Source organism: Epinephelus lanceolatus, chromosome 12 (assembly GCF_041903045.1).
Source record: "Epinephelus lanceolatus isolate andai-2023 chromosome 12, ASM4190304v1, whole genome shotgun sequence".
NCBI lineage: Eukaryota > Metazoa > Chordata > Actinopteri > Perciformes > Serranidae > Epinephelus > Epinephelus lanceolatus.
Window position 1 is genome coordinate 27295361 of NC_135745.1, and position 19820 is coordinate 27315180.

Genomic DNA, 19820 nt, shown 5'->3' on the forward strand with positions numbered 1-19820 from the left:
AACTCAAACCATTGTGTTGCCCTGCCCAAAATATATCATTTAATAATTAAATCAATATTGTAAACATGCGCGTGACTAGTCGACTAATTGCTCTATATGACGACTATTGGTTGACTAGGACAATTCTTAGTCAAGGACAGCCCCAGTAAAAAACGAATGAAGCAGATTTGTGTTTAAAAAAAACTATATTTGTAATTTCTTTGAGTTAGTTTTTAAGTACACAATATCAATTTGATGTTTATTCAAATTATCTAAAATGTTGTTTCACATCTAGTTTAAGTTTAGGTTTAGCTAACTATGATAATCTTACTTTGCAGGCTATCTGAGGTTGTTTTTTTGTGTGGCTTTGTGTTCATTTTCTCTCTTTATGGTCGTTTTGTGTCTCTTTATGGTTGTTTCGCATTGCTTCATGGTGGTTTTGAATGTCTTTGTAGTTGTTATGTGTCCCTTTTAATGACCTCCTTTAGCAGGTGAACCCCCCCCTGACGTCTCAGGCCCCTGGGTCTGTTTCCAGCAGGGCCGTTCAGTAATTTATAGCTATACATAAACCCTGTCTGTTTTTGGCATCCATCCACAACTCCATACAGATAATAACTCTATATGGGCCAACTGAGCTAGCAGAGTAAATATTGCTCTTGGTTTAGTGTTACATAAAAAGAAAAGAAGAAGGAAGCAGGCAGAAGTAAAAACAAAGAACCCATTTTAATGAAGAGTTTGATGCAATATATGAAAACTCCTAGTTTCTGTTGAAACCACAGCTACACATCAACTGAACGTTCATTAACACATGATATTACTGTGTGACCAACTGACACTCATAATGACATGAGCGATTCTACGAATATCAAATCAATTAACAAAAACATGAGTTCCAAACAAAAGATCACAAATGAAAATACACACACACACATACATATACATATATATATATATATATATATATATATATAAAGATGAAACTATCATCTACAGTACAAAATATGTTACAACATATTTAAGCTATCAATTTTGTAGTATTTCTTTTTTAAACAATTCTTGATATGTGTGTAAAAGGCTTTCATACGTTTCTGTAGTAAGGCAATACAAGTCCAACGTTATGGAAACATATCGACCTCGCTCGGCCTTCCTGTTGTCATTTATTTAAATGATATAATTATGTATGATTTCTTGTAACAATGTGTCTTACTAAAAATGACCTGCCGTGGCTCCAACTCTGTGTGTGTGTGTGTGTGTGTGTGTGTTTTAGCTCTTTCTTGAACTTTGGACTTAATGATGGGGAACAAAACAAAGGTTACGTACAGACAGTGAGTAACGCAGCTACAATACTGTGATTTAAGCACCTGTTTTGAGGAAGTGAAGGCAGTGATGGAAACAGTAAGGCCCTTAATGAGATCGGTAGGTCGGTAAATTGATCTGTTAATTGACTGAAAATCAATCTGCCACTGTTTTGATAAACCCCAGAGCTCCTAAAGTCCTGAAAGGTATAGTTATTTTATCTTGTGTGCACAGGATGATTATCTTATAGGAACTAGTTATTATCATGTGTGCACTAGGTGATGTTTCCACGAGATAACAGCTCATGCGCAGAGGTTATTATCTGGTGGGGAAAAAGTTAATTATAAATAAAAGAAATTCACCTTTCAACCAATTAATTATTATTTTTTAAGCAAAATTCACTGTCTTCTTTGACAGTTGACAGAATATATTTGGGTTTTGGACACTTCATACCTTTCTCTGACATTTTATAAACCAGAGAATGTGATCGTTAATCGATAATCGTGAAATTAACCACTGATGAAAATAATCGTCAGTTGCCGTCCTATGACACACGCACATATACAAACATGGCTATAAGGGGGACTGACAATAACGACTGTGTCATGGAAACAGAAATCAGAACCTACAGTATACGCTATGTGAATGAATGAAGTAACGACAAACTGGTGCTACCGCCTTCATGAGAATATGTGTATTTTCTTGCGTTTAATAGGATCACGCCTTGCTGAATGTTACTGTATATATAAGAAACGGAGAGAAACCTACTTTATAAACAGGTGTAACTGTTGTTTTGAGCAGATCAGGAAGCACAGCTACAGTAGAAAAAGAGTCAAGAGTGATAAACTGAGCAGTGACTGCTCAGACTGTACTATATAAAGGTTGCTACAAGCAAAGTTCTCTGTTCACGTGCTGCAGAGCAGCTCAGCAGGATCAAAAATGTGAAGTATGTGGATTAACTGTAGCTTTAAAAGTGTCCAGATGAGTCTGACGTGAACATTATTAAGAGGCCGCTACTGAGAAGACCAAAAAGAAATGAGAACACTTTGGTCCATTTTTAATCTAGCCATGCAGACACACACACATCCCTCTCAGTCTGAGTGTTGTATTACAATCTCAACTTCCTCTTTGCTCCCAGCGACTCTCTTTAGCTCAGCAGTAAAAAAAAAAGGGGGAGGAAAAAGTGCGTAGGCTGGGACAAAAACTTTCCATACAGTCACATGTTCACAACTTATTCCAACACTTCAAGTTAGGTGAAGACATTAACCTCAAAGACTGTGTAATTATCTGCCACTTGCTCTGAAGTCATCGCTGCACGGCACTTGACTGTATTTTCTCACCGACTGAATGTAGGTCATGTGCTTCAATACAAAGACGCTGGACGGCCTCATACTTAAACACTCAGGTGCTAAATATCGTCAGAATAGGACTACATGATACTTTAAGACTGCTATAATAGGAGTTAACTTTTTTTGCTGCAGGTTTTCCAGCATGGTAACAGTCCTCCTGTCACTTACCCAGTTTAACTGAGCGTATCGAGGATGTTTGCACCGTACAAATAAGGCTGCACACACTCACACACTCACGCAAACACACAAAATACTGGGCTACATAATTACACTTCCACATAATGGTAACTGAGCTTTAGAGACAAAAGCATAATGTACCAAAAAGAGAGAAACCTTGCGATACATCCACTCAGAATGAAGGGACCATAAATAAATCACCTCATTAAATCATAACATTATTAAATAAAATCACTGATTCCGTCAAAATCTTTTGATTATAAATAAAATCTTTTGCCTCTGGTGAGTGGGTCTTCTTCAAAGCCAGCAGCTGACTTCTGTACCTTGTTCACCCAGCCCTCAGTTTCTCAGTCTCTTGAAGTGAAAGACAGACAGGAACCCTGGTGACCACCTTGACGACAACAGAACCAGTAGTTCAGTGTAGTGTAAAGTTGGCACAGTCTATGATCTGGATTGTTTCAATTGTTTGGCTCTGACTGCTGCTACTGCTGCACTCTGCTCCTGGTGATACTGTAGGGCATGGACAGTGGCGGCGCGCTGGGGACGAAAGTCGGGGAGCTGATTTCAGGAGGGTACGGCTGCAGGCGATTTTGCTTGTTGTCGTAAAGCTTGCGGACAACAATGCGGCAGAAGTCTTCATTTTGTCGGTGACAGTTATCCAGGAGCTGACGGACTTTGGCAGTGCGCGTGGGCTGGGTCAAAATCAGCTCATAATCCTCCTGCATCAGCATGGTTTGAGCCAGCAGGGCATCCAAGCTCTGGTTCAGACAGGCCTCTGTCATCTGGGTGACGATCTCCTCACGCCGTGACGCGATCCACTGGGCGATTGTGCCTTGTGAGGGAGGGGAGTGCCGCAGGAGAGGAGGAGAGTAATCACCTGAAAGCGAGGAGAGAGAAGAGTGATTCAGATTTTGGTTGTAAATTTTGGTAGAACAATAAAAAAATCATTTAAAGGGTATGTTTGGCATTTTTCAACCTAGGCTGCGGAGAAAACAGGCTGCAATATAACCACTATTCATGTCCACTACACACACTTGTTTTTGCCACTGACAGGCTCAAATTGCTATTGTAAGAGTCACGCAACATGATGGAAATGATCCTTGCCGAGATCCACCTTTTTCATAAAGAGTAAGATCCATTTTAATTAACCAGAAACAGCCCCAAAATCCCACTCATCACACCCACCAGACTCCATTTAAATAAACACTGATTTTATTATCGTAAAACACACTTCATTCAAAGTGGACAGAAACAATATAAAACTCACAAAAGCCGTCTTGCCTTGTCTTTCAACTGTCCCAACAGTCACCAACTCTGGTTTGTTGACATAAACTCCTGATTCCACCCAGTTATATGTGAAAACATGCTGGCTCTATACATGCTAAAATGACTGTTTATTTAAATGGAGTCTGGTGGGTTTGGTGATAGCAAATTTGGAGCTGTTTCTGGTTAAACAAAAAGAATCTTGCTCTTTTACAAAAAGGTCTATCTCTGTAGGGATCCTTTCCATAATGTTGTCAGACACTTAGAATAACAATCTGAGCCTGTCAGTGACAAGAACAAGCACTTACAGTGAGCATAAACAGATGGTGCAAACATGTCCTGAGTGATTACATTGCAGCCTGTTTCTTGGCTGTCAGCTGCAGCTTTCTCACTCAGTACTGGACCAATATCAAAAACTGTTGCTCCCATTAGTCACTTAGACACAGAAACGTGCAAAAATACTGATCCTTTAATTTAACTTTCCAAAACTTTTTTACGATTGCCACTCATTTCATCCATTATGTTTTAACTGCTGGTACCTTCTTGCTGCGGCTGAGGCTTGAGGGTGAGGTTATCCAGCCGTGTCTCATACTCAGAGGCAGGCAGGCCTGGTTTCAGGGGTATGTTCAAATTGTTCATGGGCCTGGGACTCTGGCAGCCGTTCTGATTGTTGACGTCACAGTCGTCCTTCAAAGACTCGGGAGGCTCTAGAGTATGAGCTATAAACGACGATGGAAGCCCCTCTACATGAGAAAGAGAAGAAGAAGGAGAGATGTGATGTACCCATGTGGCAAACCAAGTCTATACTGTATACATATTTTTGATGCCATCTCTGGTGTTGTTACCTTTAGAAGGCTCAGCGTTGCTGCTGCTGAGGGCACCTGGCAGAGATATGTCTGTGTCTTGGGAGGAACAAGAGCCTGAGCCTGAGGTGGAGCTCTCCTGAGGCAGAACAAACACTGATGTTAAATTCACATTCTCACACAGATGTTAAAGAGATATCAAAAACAGACGAGGCTTAAATGTAGAAGTGCATCTCCAAGTATCACCGACGGCGTTTACAAGCACAAAATATTACTGTTTTTGCCCTTATTCTGAAAAAGATATTCCTACCAAGCTGTTTGCATGGCTAATGAAAATGGAAATTCCACTAATATTCCTGTTTACAGGCAGCCGTGCACACTCAGGTTAACATCATTGATTCCGCGGTGGTTCCAAAAAGAGGAGTAGCTTCAGTAGTGTGGTATAAACTGTGGCGTCCTGAATATTTTATGAACAGCCCCGGACTTCTCAGACTCTTTTAGTGACTTACCGCTCAGAGGGAACTCATTCAGCGGCTCCTCTGGCAGCAGCACAGTGTCTCTCCCTCTCCTCTCTCGCCGTGTGTACACAGGAGTCGGTGTCGTCAAGTGATTTTGTCATAAACCTTTGGTAATGTAAACCTATGTGACGCTTGCAGCTCGACAAAAACTACATATGTGTGACTGTGCGATAGTTGTGGTATCATAACAGCCTGTCACAGGTTACAGTGTGATGATTAGAGGAGAAATGGCAGAGCATAAAGGTCCAGGTGGAAAAAAAAACAACAACTCAATCATTTAGGATTTTACTAAAAGAAGGAAATCACCTGTTGATTCATATATATATATATATATATATATATATAGATCCCAGAGGACATTTTTTTGTGTTTGGAAACTGTTTAAATGTGTAATTTGTGGTAGATTTTATTTTGTTGACACAAACTACAGAAATGAGAGATAATTTTTGTTTAGTTTTTACTGAATATTTGAAGGCAAACTGTAAAACTGTATCACTTATTTTATTTTTTTACTAATCTGTCATATTGTCAAAAATACCCTGAAATATTGTGATATTATTTTAAGGCCATATCGCCCACTTCTACCATGAATACACATTTTCCTTTTGTTTAACACAGTTAATCCAATAAAGTTTTGGGTCTCTCTACGATATCTGAGTTTACTTTTTTTGAAAAATGTGTGAAACCAATAAAAAAGTGTTAAGCCATTTGGAAAAGAAGAGAATCTCTGCTATGCTAAGAATGTGATGATGAAGATGAAGTGGATCCCGGTTGCTTTAAGTGTGTCTTAGCAATGGAGAAAAACTGTAATCGGAAAATGCTACAGTCGGAAAAAAGGCCTTTGTCATAATACCCAAACAGAATACGCTGTTCATATGACCCGTATCAAATTCAGAATATCACCATATTCAGAATAGTAGTGGAATATTACTGTGCATGTAAACGTAGTCACTGTTTACTACTAAACTTTATCTCGACATTCCCACACACGTTTCAGTTACTGACCGGCCAGGGGCTGCGCCTGTTTTTCATGATGTCCAGGGATTCCTCATCACTCCTGTTCTCACTCTGTGGCTGGGCTGAACAACAGCCTGATCCGTGCATCAACTGTGGAAGAACAAGGAAGACGAAGGAATTATTGACAGGGAACAGTCAAAAGTTAAGAATGTGTTCAATAAAATCAACTCAAACAAATCTGCTATTAACCCAAATACTTCATAGCACGACAGTGCACCATTAAATATTTACTTCACTAGTCCCTGCTGAATGTTTGCTTCCTTTCAGTGCTGCTGTGCTCTGAATATAAAAGTTGTGTATCCCAGTTCTTATCAGTTAAATGTAATAAACAGTGATTTCTTAGCACGCACTTAATCAGATAACTGCATGGCCTTGATCAAACTTCAACAAGCAAGTTAAACTCATATGTAGACACACACACACACACACACACACCCCCACCCACACACACACACACACACACACACACACACACACACACACACACACACACCAAGACCGAAAAGAGGAAGGATATGTTGAGGGGGAAACTATGAAGTAAATTTTTTGACCCGTCATCCTCTATTAGTCACAGTAAGAGTCAAACTGTCCCAAATTACACACAGCTCAACATTCAGCATTAGTTTGTAACCATATATTCCTGAACAGGGGAATTCCTTTATCCATCCACACAGTCACACTAGTTTTATTTCACCACCGATCACTGAGACGTGACAGAAAAACAAAGAGGTCTTTCAGGTGATAATTACTTGTTTTTTTAATTGTCATGTTTCCGAGGGAAACCAACCGACAACGTGTGTGGTTTCTTTCCTGTATTGCAGTTCTGCTTCACTCTCAGAGTTACACATTCCCCCACAGTTGGTCACCACATTGGTTGGGTGTTTAGTAAGAGGGAACACCTAATGTACAGTATAACTTGAGAGATAAAACTGCTTCCTGTAACAGTGGTTCTGTAGAAACAGAATGAGAGTAGAAGGGACATTGAACTGGTGACATCACATTCCAATAAGCCATAAAGTGTGTACCACGCACTAGTTTGAGATACTTACAGGGGTGTATCGATCCATCAATCCAGTATCATCATTACAAAGTGAAAACATCAATCTATATCGTCATCTTCAATATATACTTTTATTTTGAAAGTCTGTGCCACTGTCAAACAAGCAGCCAAGAGTAACAAGAGGATAACATTATTTACTCGGGAATAAATCAGCAGTGTGGAAATATTTTCGATTTCGGAGAAAGGGGTCAACACACAAAGCACATGCCATACGCAAATAATGCCCTTACGAGATAAGACACGACATAACGTCACCTGATTGGACGGGAATGTGATTCTTTTGTTAAATGATGTTGTTGTTAATCCATGTTTTATGGCCGTTGGGAGAAGTTAAGCTTCAGGGCTTTAAGCCAGATAGACCTTAAGTTTAATGAAAAAGATAATGGTTTGTGTTCAAATGAAAACATTTCTACCAGCAAAGGCTTTCTAGCAGAAATCCCTGAAGGTTAACTTATCCCAAGCGCTGTTTAATGTGCGTTAGTGGAGTCAGTGTAAAGTAAACTTCACTGCACTTAAGCAGTCACAGTTATTTACAGTAGTTGTTGTTATCTTTTATGGCCAAAAGCAAATAATGATGGCAGCTTCTTATGTAACCGACTGTGTTAAATGGGCATATATCATCTTATATCGATCACAGGCCCCTGATTCGCACTGAATCGAAATCTTATTGTGGCTGACGTTGTAATATCGGCAAATATCACACAATTGTCCAACAAATCGATACATTGTATCGTGATGAAACTGGCAGTATACACCCCTCAATACTAATGAACAGAATTTGATGACTAACCAATAGAAATATGAAGCATTTTAATCCAGCAATCCTCAGTTCCTCTCTAACAGCATCCTGCTATGTTGACTTGAACGGAAATGTCTGTTCTACTTCAGCTGGGACCCCAACTTTCTTTCCAACTACTTTAATCTACGGCTACTACTAATCTACTACTTATATCACTTCAGAGACAATCACAACTATTCAACAAGACTCAGCCCAACTGTTTTTATTCTTTCTAGGTTCAGAAGTCAAACGGGCAACGACACCTTTGCTGTTGAATGGAATAAACTTCCAATGTCTCTGAAACTTATCAAAGTAGAGAGAAATTTTAAGCAAGTTTTGAAGAAATGGTGCACAAAAACTTTGCAAAAACCAATACTGTCCTTTCATGAGTCTTTTATTTTCAAATGTAAATATATGGATATTGTAATTGTGCCTGTCGGTCTTGCCAGACCCGGCATCTTGCAGCCCCAGAGGATCACAATGGAAATAAGCCTGTGGCTTCACTGTGTAATTTAATCTTCGACAGCTGTAGGTGTGTGTGGTAACTGTTTTCAGGTGAAGCAGTTGTACGTGTATTTTATGACTGTCGAATAAATCTATCTTTCTACTCTCATTCTATTTCTATGGTTGGTTCATCAACAAAGTGAAGCAACTTGAATCAATCGATTAAAATCTTGATAACTGATGGTTTGCTTTTGATTACTTAAAAAAAAAAAGAAACACTAAACATTTGCTGGTCATTGAACTTTAGGCTCTGGTGATGAGTACTTTTTGGCTATCAATCAAATGATAAAAATATTAGTGTAATCATTCAAAATGACTTCAGCACCTGTAGTGTCCTGTCCAATCAGCATAAAAACCCAAAGTTCTTACACAAACACTTGAAGTTTCCCTTCAGACACAATTCAAAGTATGCAAAAAAAGAAAAAACTATATTAATACTATTGTTATGTTTAACATGGATTTTCCTACATCATAGTTAAAAACACTCCTAATCTTTCTCCCTTATTGAGAAATTCTGGATTTGGCCTCCACCCCACCCACCAGCCCTACATGCAGTAGGTTTCAGTTTCAGTTGTCTCCAGTGTTGCTCATGCTAAGCTGACCAGTGAAAAAGTAGTGAGCATCAAGATGGCTAACGTTAGCGTTAGAGGAAACATCAGAGAGATTCAGCCACACATGTTTGAGTCTAAGTCAGATCTAGACTCTGATGAGGAGTCTGTTGCTCACCAAGTTAGCGACAAGCAGACATACTAGAAAGCTAAGTGTAGTTAGCATCTTTTATTTGTTTATGTTGTTTGTTAGCTTGTAGGCTAACTGACAATGGCTGACACAGTGTTAATGGTTGTGAACAGGGATGCATGATGTTGGATTTTTTGCTGATATCCGATATGCTGACATATAACAACTAATTTGACCGATAACCTGACAAGTCCGCTCTGCACTGGAGGTTTCAGGTGTCTTTGCCGGTGTTATGTTGAAGTCTGTTCCCCCATAGATATGTGTTTCCCGCATCAGACACCCATTGTCTTTCCTTTAGTGACATAACTAATCTAGCTTGCCCAATGTACGTTTAAATCTTTTATGCAGTGCACAAATATCAACCCGTTCAACAGAAGAATGTGAAAACGCCTCTCTGGTGACAAACTTTGCACAGACAGAAGTCAGTAAAGTCGAGGTCAGACATTTCAGAAGACATAAACAGATGAAAAACACGTTTTTGAGTGGAGGTGAAGAACTAAAGGACTGAGAGAAGACTCCTGACTGACCTTTGACCTCTTGATCTCCAACACGGCCTCCAGGAAGTCAATTTCGTCAAACTTCCTCACCATGGGCTCCAGCTCAATCAAACACTCTGAAATGACATTAAACACGCCACATCTTTACTGTATATCACACTGTGATATCTACACAACAACGCACCTGGATGAAAGTATTTTTTACTGGTATTGCTTTTCTTTTCACAGCTCCCTTTGCTTGCACTGTGGTTAGAAACTTGCCAACGTTCACTGGTGGTTTTCGAGCTCAGTCGGTTATTTACGGTACTTTTATGGTCACTAACACCTCTAGTGCCAACTGAAATGTTGCAGTGATATTGTCAGTTTGTGGTTTCAGTGCCACAAGAAAATGTACGAGGAATAAAGACTTTCACTTCTTCTAACAATGTAAGCAATACACCATGACTGTGCTGCTGTGACTCTGCCGTGTGGGAGTTTCAGTGAGAGAAAGAAGATAAGGTGCAATCAGTCGACTTGCGACTTGCCAGAGACTATTGTCTGTCAGTATGTAGGGAATGTCTATGTTTAGGGCATAAAATTAAAATTTTCTATTCAGCCCTGTGTCCACCAAAGCTTTCTTTCCAGCTGAAAATGCCAGGCACTCCTTGGAAAATGCCCATCTGAGAGCGCTTTGGAGATGCAGCGTTTTTTTTTCAGCTGAAATGCTTTGGCCTCAGGAAAAATACTTTGGTGGACACGGCCCCTAAATGTCAGATGGAAAACAACACATTTGTAAAATGTGTTAAAGTAAAGACAGCGGAGAAAATTTCAGTAATGTGACAGGAAGCTGACACTGAGTCACTGCTTTGTCAGGGTCAAAATAAGCAGTGACTGGGAGAATTTATCTGTTACTCAGCACGAACAGAGATGACATCTCAAAGTGTGAAACAGGTCAAACTGGTACAAGACTGTGGTTCTTTGAGAGTGGAATTTGCCAGAAATGAATTCCTGCGTTCAGTTGACTCTGTGTGAGCTTACTGAGGAAGGAGGGTCTCTCATCAGGGTTAGAGGTCCAGCCGCTGGTCATCAAACTGATGAGCGTGTCTCGGCTGGGGATGTCAGCGGGCAGGCTTTCCAGATTGGTGTCAGGACGTATCCCACGGAGCACGCTGAACATGATCTGCATGGGGTTGGTCACCTCTGATCACACAAACAAACACAGACCAGGGATGAGTCTGGTAACACCATGAAAGTTCACTGAAACATCAAACTTGGATATGAATTGAAAAACAAACAGTGTGACATCATAAAAACTGCGTTACCTTCAAATGGAATCTGCCTGGACAGCACCTCCCACATGATGATGGCGTAACTTTAATGTAAACATGTAGGAGAGAAACAGTTAAGGGAAGTTAGAGTTACATCACTCTTCTCCGCTGGCATTCCCCCTCTGACCCGAGGGACTTTACGACAAGCTGACCAGAGGGGCTGCTTTGAGGAAGAACTGCATCAGCCACAATCTGGTACAGATTCAGCCACAGAGGAAAATGGATTTCTTCTGACAGATTCCTGAAATCAGACCATTTGCCCAGCATGACTGACAGATTTGGTCACAGGAACAAATCGCTGCACTGTTCTGTATTGGTATGCTAACAATTCAGCCCCATGCCGGGAAACACTGTCACAACTTGCCAGACGAGAAAGCGTTACTTCCCCGCAGTGCCGATCATGCTTAACAAATATTTACTCTATCAGAGTATAACTAGAATTACCACCTCATGGTTGTACACCTCGACCTGCCAGTTAAGTTATACATATCCCCATCTGTCCAGACTCATATGACAGTAGACAGTGATTTAAATATGGATGTTGCTGCACAGAAGTTACAAAGTCCAAAATGTGAATGCTTCATACTCATCTTCAACATGACAGCACAGAAAGTCTATACAAACAGCACAGTTTCAAGGTGGACACCCAAGATTAGTGTCACCAATTAAGTATCTGACCATGTGTCTCGGCTTCTGTTGACGAGTTTTGATGCTGAATAATGTTTTTTACTTTTAGTGGGTACTGCAGCTGCCCTTACAAAGTGCGTACTATTACTATCGGGACATACTGCTACTACTACTACTCTTGCTCATATGTCTGTAACCTTGGAGATAAAACAAAATGCTTTTCACCAGATCCTCTGCTTTAACACCATCCCTCCGACTTCCGCCTCAACTACGAGCCAAAATGGCCCCAACCAAGAAAAAACAGAAAAAGAAGGTGCGTTCAGCCTCAACGAGGTGGTGACCAGAGGGTACACCATCGATATGCACAAGCACATCCATGGGGTGGGTTTCAAGAAGAGGGCCCCATGAAAGAAGCGAAAGAAGAGGAAGCGTCATGAGGACGAGGACTCCTCCAACAAACTACACACCCTGGTCACATACGTTCCTGTCACTACATGCAAAGGTCTGCAGACAGTCGGTGTTGATGAACTACTAAACCACTTAGTTTCTCCTCTAGGATGTCATTATCCACGGTAAATAAAAAATCAGAATAAAAAAAACAGATAAATAGTCCCAGTTGTGGTTTACCTCGTCATATGGTTTCTATTTTATTTCCCCCTTTTACTTTTTTTTAGAGCCTGCAGGAGCAGATGAGTCCAACCTCTACCTAGACAGCATTATTAGCTGTATCACTGTCTTTTTGTTACACAGGTTAACACTTGTTTTCCAGTCTTTTTCATATTGTCCTTCATTCATTCGAATCCTGTATGTAAGATTCTCCATCACCTGAATATGAGCTGTCAGGCTGACATGTGTCTGCGGCTCAGTTGACGTGACGTACCTTCTGCTGCGCAGAGGATTGTGGGTCAGAATAGCCAGAAAAGCATGCTGGCTTGCAAACTGCAAAATGCGACCGGATGCAGTACAACATCCTGGTATTTTTGGCACACTGCATTTGACATACTATGTATTGGGACATACTACATCTATTAGTGGTGTAATATATAGTATGGTAGTATGGGTATTGGAATGCACATATTGTGATATCACAGTGAAGTTGACCTTTGACCTTGTGGATGTAAAAGTTCACTACTTATCCTATTAGATATTTGCATGAAATTTTGTAACAATTAGTATATGAGTAACGGCCAAAAAAATGTGCTTTGGTAGGTTACAATGACCTTTAAACCCCCAAATTCTGATCAGTTCTCTTTAAGTTCCCTTAAGGCATTCCTTAGATATCTTGTAAGCAAGAATGAGACTATCAGACAACCCCAAAACATAATGCCTCCAACCATGGCTGCAGCGGGCACGGAGGCATAAAAACAGTACAATGAAGTCATTACAGCACCTGACCACCGACTATCTGAACTTCATATACGTAAAACATATTTAGAGCAAACTCATGTTACAGACACTAAAACCATACCCACATTTATTGAGAACGTACTTGTTGCTGTACATTATCTAACCTATTTCTGATGACAAGTTCTTGAGGTTTGGTGTCTCACCTGTACATGTCGTGTTTCACATCAGCCCGGCGGCTCTTGGATGGTTCGTACTTCTCGGGGGGCATGTAGATCACTGTGCCCCCCATCTCTGTGGGCTTGGACCCCGAGCCTTTACTGACGGACAGCTGTCGCCACTTTGAGAGGCCAAAGTCTGCGATCTGCACAGAACAAAAGCAGAATATCATCATTAATTGATCATTCTAGATACATGTTTTTTTTAAACATTTTTCTTTTCTTTCATCAGCTTTTTCTTTTATCAATTAAAGACAACTGATAGAGACTCCAAAACATTAGCTGTGTTGTAGGTGAATTGTCCTGTTGATTATAGTAGTAGCTTTTGTGGCACACTTTGTTTATTAACACAAAAGTGACCTTCAATTATTCCAAATGAATAAAAGTTGGGGCTGCAACTAACAATAATTTTCCTTAACAATTAATTTGTTGATTCTTTTCTCTATATGTTGTCTGACAAATGTCAAACAATTGTGAAAAATGGTGAAAAATGACCACTTAAATTTACCAGAGCCCAAGGTGACACAGGCTGCGACATATACACTTGGGGAATGTTGACACCGTCACTTTACGTACACTATCAGCGCTTTTGTCACTGACAGGCTCAGATTGTCAACAACATTATGAAAAGGATCCCTACAGAGATAGACCTTTGTGTTAAACAGTAAGATCCTTTTTGTTCAACCTGAAACAGCTCCAAATTCGCCATCACCAAACCCACCAGACTCCATTTAAATGAACAGTAATTTTATCACAGTAGCACACACTTTATTCAAAGTGGACAGAAACAAAATAAAACTCACAAAAGCTGTCTTGGTTTGTCTTTCCACTGTTCCAACAATCACCAACTCTGGTCTGGTTGAAATGAACATGTAATTCACCCTGTAGGATGTGAAACATGTTGGCTCCATGCACACTTAAATTACTCTTTATTTAAACGGAGTCTGGTGGGTTTGGTGATGGTGATTTTATGTGTGTTTCTGGTGAAACAAAAAGGATCTTATTCTTTAGCAAAAAGGTCTATCTCTGTAGGGATCCTTTCCATCATGCTGTCAGACACTGACAGGCTCAGAGGCAAAAACATACACTGATGATGCGTACATTCCCATTGCAGCCTGTTTTGTGGCTGCCGGCTGTTCACATTAGTCACTTAGACACAGAAACATAGGAAAATAGGGTCCAGGTTGAAAAACACCAAAGTTAACCTTTAAAACCTTGAAAAATGACTGAAACCATAATTAAAACTTAGAAAAATGTAAAAACTAGCTGTGTGTTCTCCTGTACAGCTTCTATTGGTTTCTGTGGGTCAGCATGGAAATTCACTAAACATGTGACATCTGTGAGATAATCTCTTACCATGTACACACACACACACACACACACATGCACACATACACACAATGATAATGAAAGTAAGCACACCCACACTCACATGTTTTTTCCTTTCATCACAAATACAGTTCACACTGTGCCAAATTCTCTCTGAGACACACACCTTAACATGAAATTCACCATCCAGCAGTATGTTCTGCGTCTTTAGGTCATGATGTAACAGAGGTGGATTCATGTTGTGAAGGAAGTTAACCCCCAGGGCAATCTCATACAGGATCCTCAGTCGCAAAGGCCAGGCGAGCGCGGGGTACATGTCTTTCTGTGGGCAGACACGGTTATAAAAACGTAAATAAAGGTATCAGTAAAACGTGTTTAGATGAGTGTTATACTGCACCTCAACTACGATACGAAGCAATTTAAGAGCAATAAACTGAAGGGAGAGAACATTTACTACACAGACCCAAGTGGGAATTTCCCCAGACTATATTGGTCTGCTTTTCTTTCTCTTCCTCTGCTTGTCTGAAAGTTTCATCAGAGTGAACACTTCCAAGTTTCACTTTTGCTTGCGGCCCCAGAGGCATGAACGCCACGACAGCGTACAGGCACATGATGAACGACACATAAAAGAGATGGAGCCTGGGCTGAAGCAGCTTGCCAAAAAATGACAGAGACTCTTTCACTTGAGCCATGTTGGCAACAAAACTGCAGAAACGAGAACAGTGGAACGTTTGAGATGTTCTCTAACATTTGTGAGTGTGTCATTCGACTGAATACAAAACACTTAATACTTTTTGCTTCTGTCTAGTTTCATATTAGCACTCCTTCCTTGAATGAATGAGGAAAATAATATACATGCCTTATAGGCAACGAAAGCTGCCATCTTTTTAATCCTTATTCCCAATTAATACTTAAAAACTGAGCCTTGTATTGAGATGTTAGGACTAGATCGGTCTCTGAATTACAAGGTAATAAAGGTACCTCGTGGAGCAACAGGTCCAGAGAGCCATTGCTCATAAACTCGGTGACTATACAGAAGAACTCGGGTTCATTGCAGATGCCAAAGATCTGGATGATGTAGTTGAACCTGGCTTTGTGGAGCACCTCGGCCTCCTTCAGCAGGCAGTTCCTTTCTCTGAAACACAGCCAGAGAGAAAGAGTTAGTCCTCGCTCTCACACAAACTGATAACATGCCAAAACAATGATGACATTTGCGGTGTCGTGGGTGAACACAGAGTTACAGGAAGCACACCAAAGGAATGAATCTGTCATCAGGGCTCGGCAAAATGGTCTAAATCATCACCACAATATTGATCTGGATACTAAGGTTAACTTTGGTACTTCTCGACCTGGACCCTATTTTCCAATCTTTTGCGACTAAGTGACTAAAAGGAAAAATGATTTTTGGAACTGGTCCAGTGTTGAGCGAGAGTTGGCAGCTGCGAAACGGGCTGCAGTGTAACTTCTTGGGGCATCAGCACCGTCAATTTACGACCAGGCAAAGTGCTTGCTTTTGTCACTGACAGGCTCAGATTGTTAATATAAGTGGCTGACAACATTATGTGAAGGATCCCTTCAAAGACAGACATTTTGTTAAACAGTAATATTCTTATTGTTTACCTGGAAACAGCCCTGAAATTGCTCTCACCAAAGCCACAAGACTCCATTAGAACAAACGGTAATTTTGGGGTGTACAGCCAGCATACTTTTTTTTTTTACATCTAACTGGTTGTATTAAGGGTTCAATTGAACCAAATAGGAGTTGTTGAGTGTTGGAACTACATATATGTATATAATAACAACATTATTGAATTATTTAATCATACCATCACAATATGATCTAGTTGAGATCTAATAAATGATTGAAATGATAACATTCTGTTATTTCCCAACCCTAAATGTCACCACATCATTACACGAGAGAGTGAGGAGTCACTGTTCTTAAAAAAAAACAACAGTTTTGTGCAGCTCAGCTTTCAATATGTGGATATGAGTAAGTTTCTCTTGAACCTTAACTGCAGGAAGGAAGTGATTATGGCATCTAGAGACAAAACCTCCAGCTGGTCCAAAGAGAAAACAATGAAAGATGAGAGACTCATCAATAGAACCTATTAAAGCCTGACCTCTTAGTATAGGCATATGTTGTGTGTTGGCCTATAAGTAATAAGTAATAAGTAAATTTAATGAATCCTTGTTAAAAATGTTTTTCATGTATGTTTAAATATGTCATTATCAGATCTTTACACTCAAATGAGCCTTAAAATCCAATACAGGTGACCTGTTTCTGTTATCAAAAAGTTTTTCGAGATAATTTTGAGTGGACACCTATCCCATCATTATATACACCAGTAAGTCCTCAGTCAGTCCTCTCAAAGTAAAATGTACCCTGAAAGAACAACATATATATATATATTATTTTTAAGAAATGTGTGGAGGTTTAAATATGTGGATTTGAGCATGTTTCTTCACTTGAGCTGCAGCAAGGCATAGACAGGGCAATTAAACAACACATGACATACTATGGATTAAGGGTGGGAGAGGATCCATGGTACAATATCACGATACTTGAGTCACGAAACAATATTATTGTAATTTTAAATATGTCGCGATATGCTGAGTATTGCACTCAAATATATTGTGATTTTTTACCTTTTTCAACTGTAAATTATGTTTTAGCATCTGTTTTATCTAATAGGGTAAAGTTTTCAGTCTTTTCATCTCACGTCAGCCGAAAAAAGCAATTGATTATATTACTCTAGTAGGCTAACTTAAGTTTAATTTGTATGTCATATTAATCATTTAAATAACAGAATAATTGATGCTTGGCACGGTGTGATGATGTGATTTTGCCACTCAAAAATATTGCGATACTACGCTGTATGGATTTTTTCCCCCTCCCCTACTACGAATACATTTAACTGTAAGCCTCACATTTGATTAAAACCATAGATGTAGGTTTCATTTCAAAATTGGGGGGTACACATATGAAAGAGGAGATTTGAAGGTCCTCGACTATAAAATTTTGCACATCAAACACTTAATATCCTAATGTAGGAATACTTCCTACATCTATTTCCAAGCAGGTGCATTGGAGAGGGACAAGCACAACTTGTAGAAAAACTCTGTAACGAAGTAGGAGTGGCTGTGAGTTTGCAATCAGTCACATTACCCATGTGCAGTGAAAAGGCATACACACCAAACATCAATTTCTGTGACAATCTACAATATTATACATAGAGACAGAGAAATAAAGAAGTCAAAATTAAAAACTGCATTGTGACAATCATAAAATCACCCCAAAATTGGGGGGGTACACATATGAAACAGGGGATCTGAAGGTCCACTAGAAAATTTTGAGCACCAAACACTTAATTTGTTGCATAATGGTGAATTATTTGCACCGATTTGTGCATTTTCTGCATCAATTAAAGGTGTAAGAGTCTTTAAAGTCCTTTGCTACTTTAATGCTTTTATTGGAGAGAACAAGTGCACATGTCCTAAATATTGAGGGGGACGTGTCCCCTGCGTCCCCCTGAAATCTATGCCTATGATTGAAACTGACACAATTTCTAGTCTTGATGCTCTGATGTCCACCACAGACTGTTATCTCTGATTGCACAGTCAGTAGATGCTAACTTGTGTGTAGAAAACTCACTGGATTAACACAGTATTATTAATTCATGTATAAGTATGCAGCTGTTAAAATTCCTCCCAAACACTGTGGATGGCCTAGATTGTTACATGAAGACGTCATATCGTCACAGGGTACCTTTCTCCAACAGGACAGTCGAGTTTCAGGCACTTGATGGCCACAGTGGTCCTCCAGTCCGAGTGCTGCGCCTTGAACACGGTGCCGAAGCCTCCTCTGCTCAGGTAGTACAGGTCGGTCAGCTTCTGGTAAGGGATCACCGGCAAGGTGCTGGTCAGACTGCCAATGTTCATACAGCCCATAGCCGCGTGCGGCTCCATAGCAGTTTGTGAGCCTTTTACGGGAAGTCTCTGAGGATTTATCATCCACTAGGTCAGCCAGTGAAAGCAGAACTGCCCCTTATGGTAATCGCAATGAGGAAGAGCTCTGCCCATTCACACGCGTGCCATAATGTCGCTGACTGCAAGCAAGCTAGGCTAATGTAGCGGAGGAGGACGGCTGGAAAAGAGCACCCGAGAAATGCTTCACCTGTGTCCCGACAAAAAACGGCGAGGACCCGACGACTACAATTAAATGTTCGCGTGTTCACCCGCCTGTTTGTTCATGTGATGCAGCCAGACTGCCTCTAACCAGCTGTCACAGGCGGAGTCAGACAGAGACAACAACAGCGAGCAACGAGCGCCGCTGTCATTTAAGGCAGGTGGGTTTGTTGTTGCTACTGACGACACGCTTCCGGGTTTTTGCGAGATGCGTTCAGGAACATATGTTTTTCCTGGTCAGACATTTGACCTAAATTTTATTTTATATTGGGACTGATTTTCTAAACAGTCCTTTCAGCACAGCCACTCAAAGAGGACTTACAAGCCTAAATATGACGATGGGGTGTTCATAGGTTGTTTAAATAACCACATCCTTTAGACTTTAAATTCACATTTATATTTCAGTTTCGTTCTCAGAGCAGGAACTCAGCTGTTCATGTCCGTGTTTTTTTAACATGCTGGAATTTCCCAAACATGGGGCTTTCCTGTAAAGCTGTTGATCTTTTTTGTGAATATCTGTTAAAGTAAAAATAGACAATCACGCCTCACACATCATACAAAAAAGTTCACTTCGGTGTTTCACATGCTTAACATACTGTCCTAAAGCACAACTTTACAACCAAGAGGCAAACAGAATTCCCCAAAGAGAAGCCAATTAAGTAGGTATGATTGTTAAAATAGAAAAAAAATATACATAAGACAGAGAATCCTGTAAAAAGTTCCTACAAATATCAGGAAATCTGCAATATCCACAGAATATAATCTGCTCATAATTCACTGTAATCCTTCATTTTACACAGAGTTCCTGCATTTAGGTACAGTATTTGG

At 40.1% G+C, this 19820-nt stretch overlaps 1 protein-coding gene across 1 annotated transcript; it reads right to left on the reverse strand.

Annotated features, from left to right (window-relative positions):
- Positions 1-683: 683 nt before the first annotated feature.
- On the reverse strand, positions 684-19162 carry ripk2 (receptor-interacting serine-threonine kinase 2). The gene is made up of 11 exons (XM_033651532.2): positions 18574-19162; positions 15786-15939; positions 14971-15126; positions 13464-13621; positions 11281-11330; positions 10997-11158; positions 10010-10095; positions 6391-6492; positions 4910-5006; positions 4604-4807; positions 684-3678 (listed from the first exon to the last, which is right to left on the reverse strand). The coding sequence occupies exons 1-11, from the start codon at positions 18816-18818 to the stop codon at positions 3284-3286; spliced, it is 1809 nt and encodes a 602-aa protein (XP_033507423.1). The 5' UTR covers positions 18819-19162; the 3' UTR covers positions 684-3283.
- Between the last annotated feature and the right edge of the window lie 658 nt (positions 19163-19820).

Coding starts and splice junctions, on each gene's coding strand:
- ripk2 (XM_033651532.2), bottom strand. CDS start 18,818: ATGATAAATCCTCAGAGACTTCCCGTAAAAGGCTCACAAACTGCTATG. Junction 4,808..4,909: donor CAACGCTGAGCCTTCTAAAG/GTAACAACACCA, acceptor TTTCTCATGTAG/AGGGGCTTCCATCGTCGTTT. Junction 3,679..4,603: donor GCCTCAGCCGCAGCAAGAAG/GTACCAGCAGTT, acceptor CCTCGCTTTCAG/GTGATTACTCTCCTCCTCTC.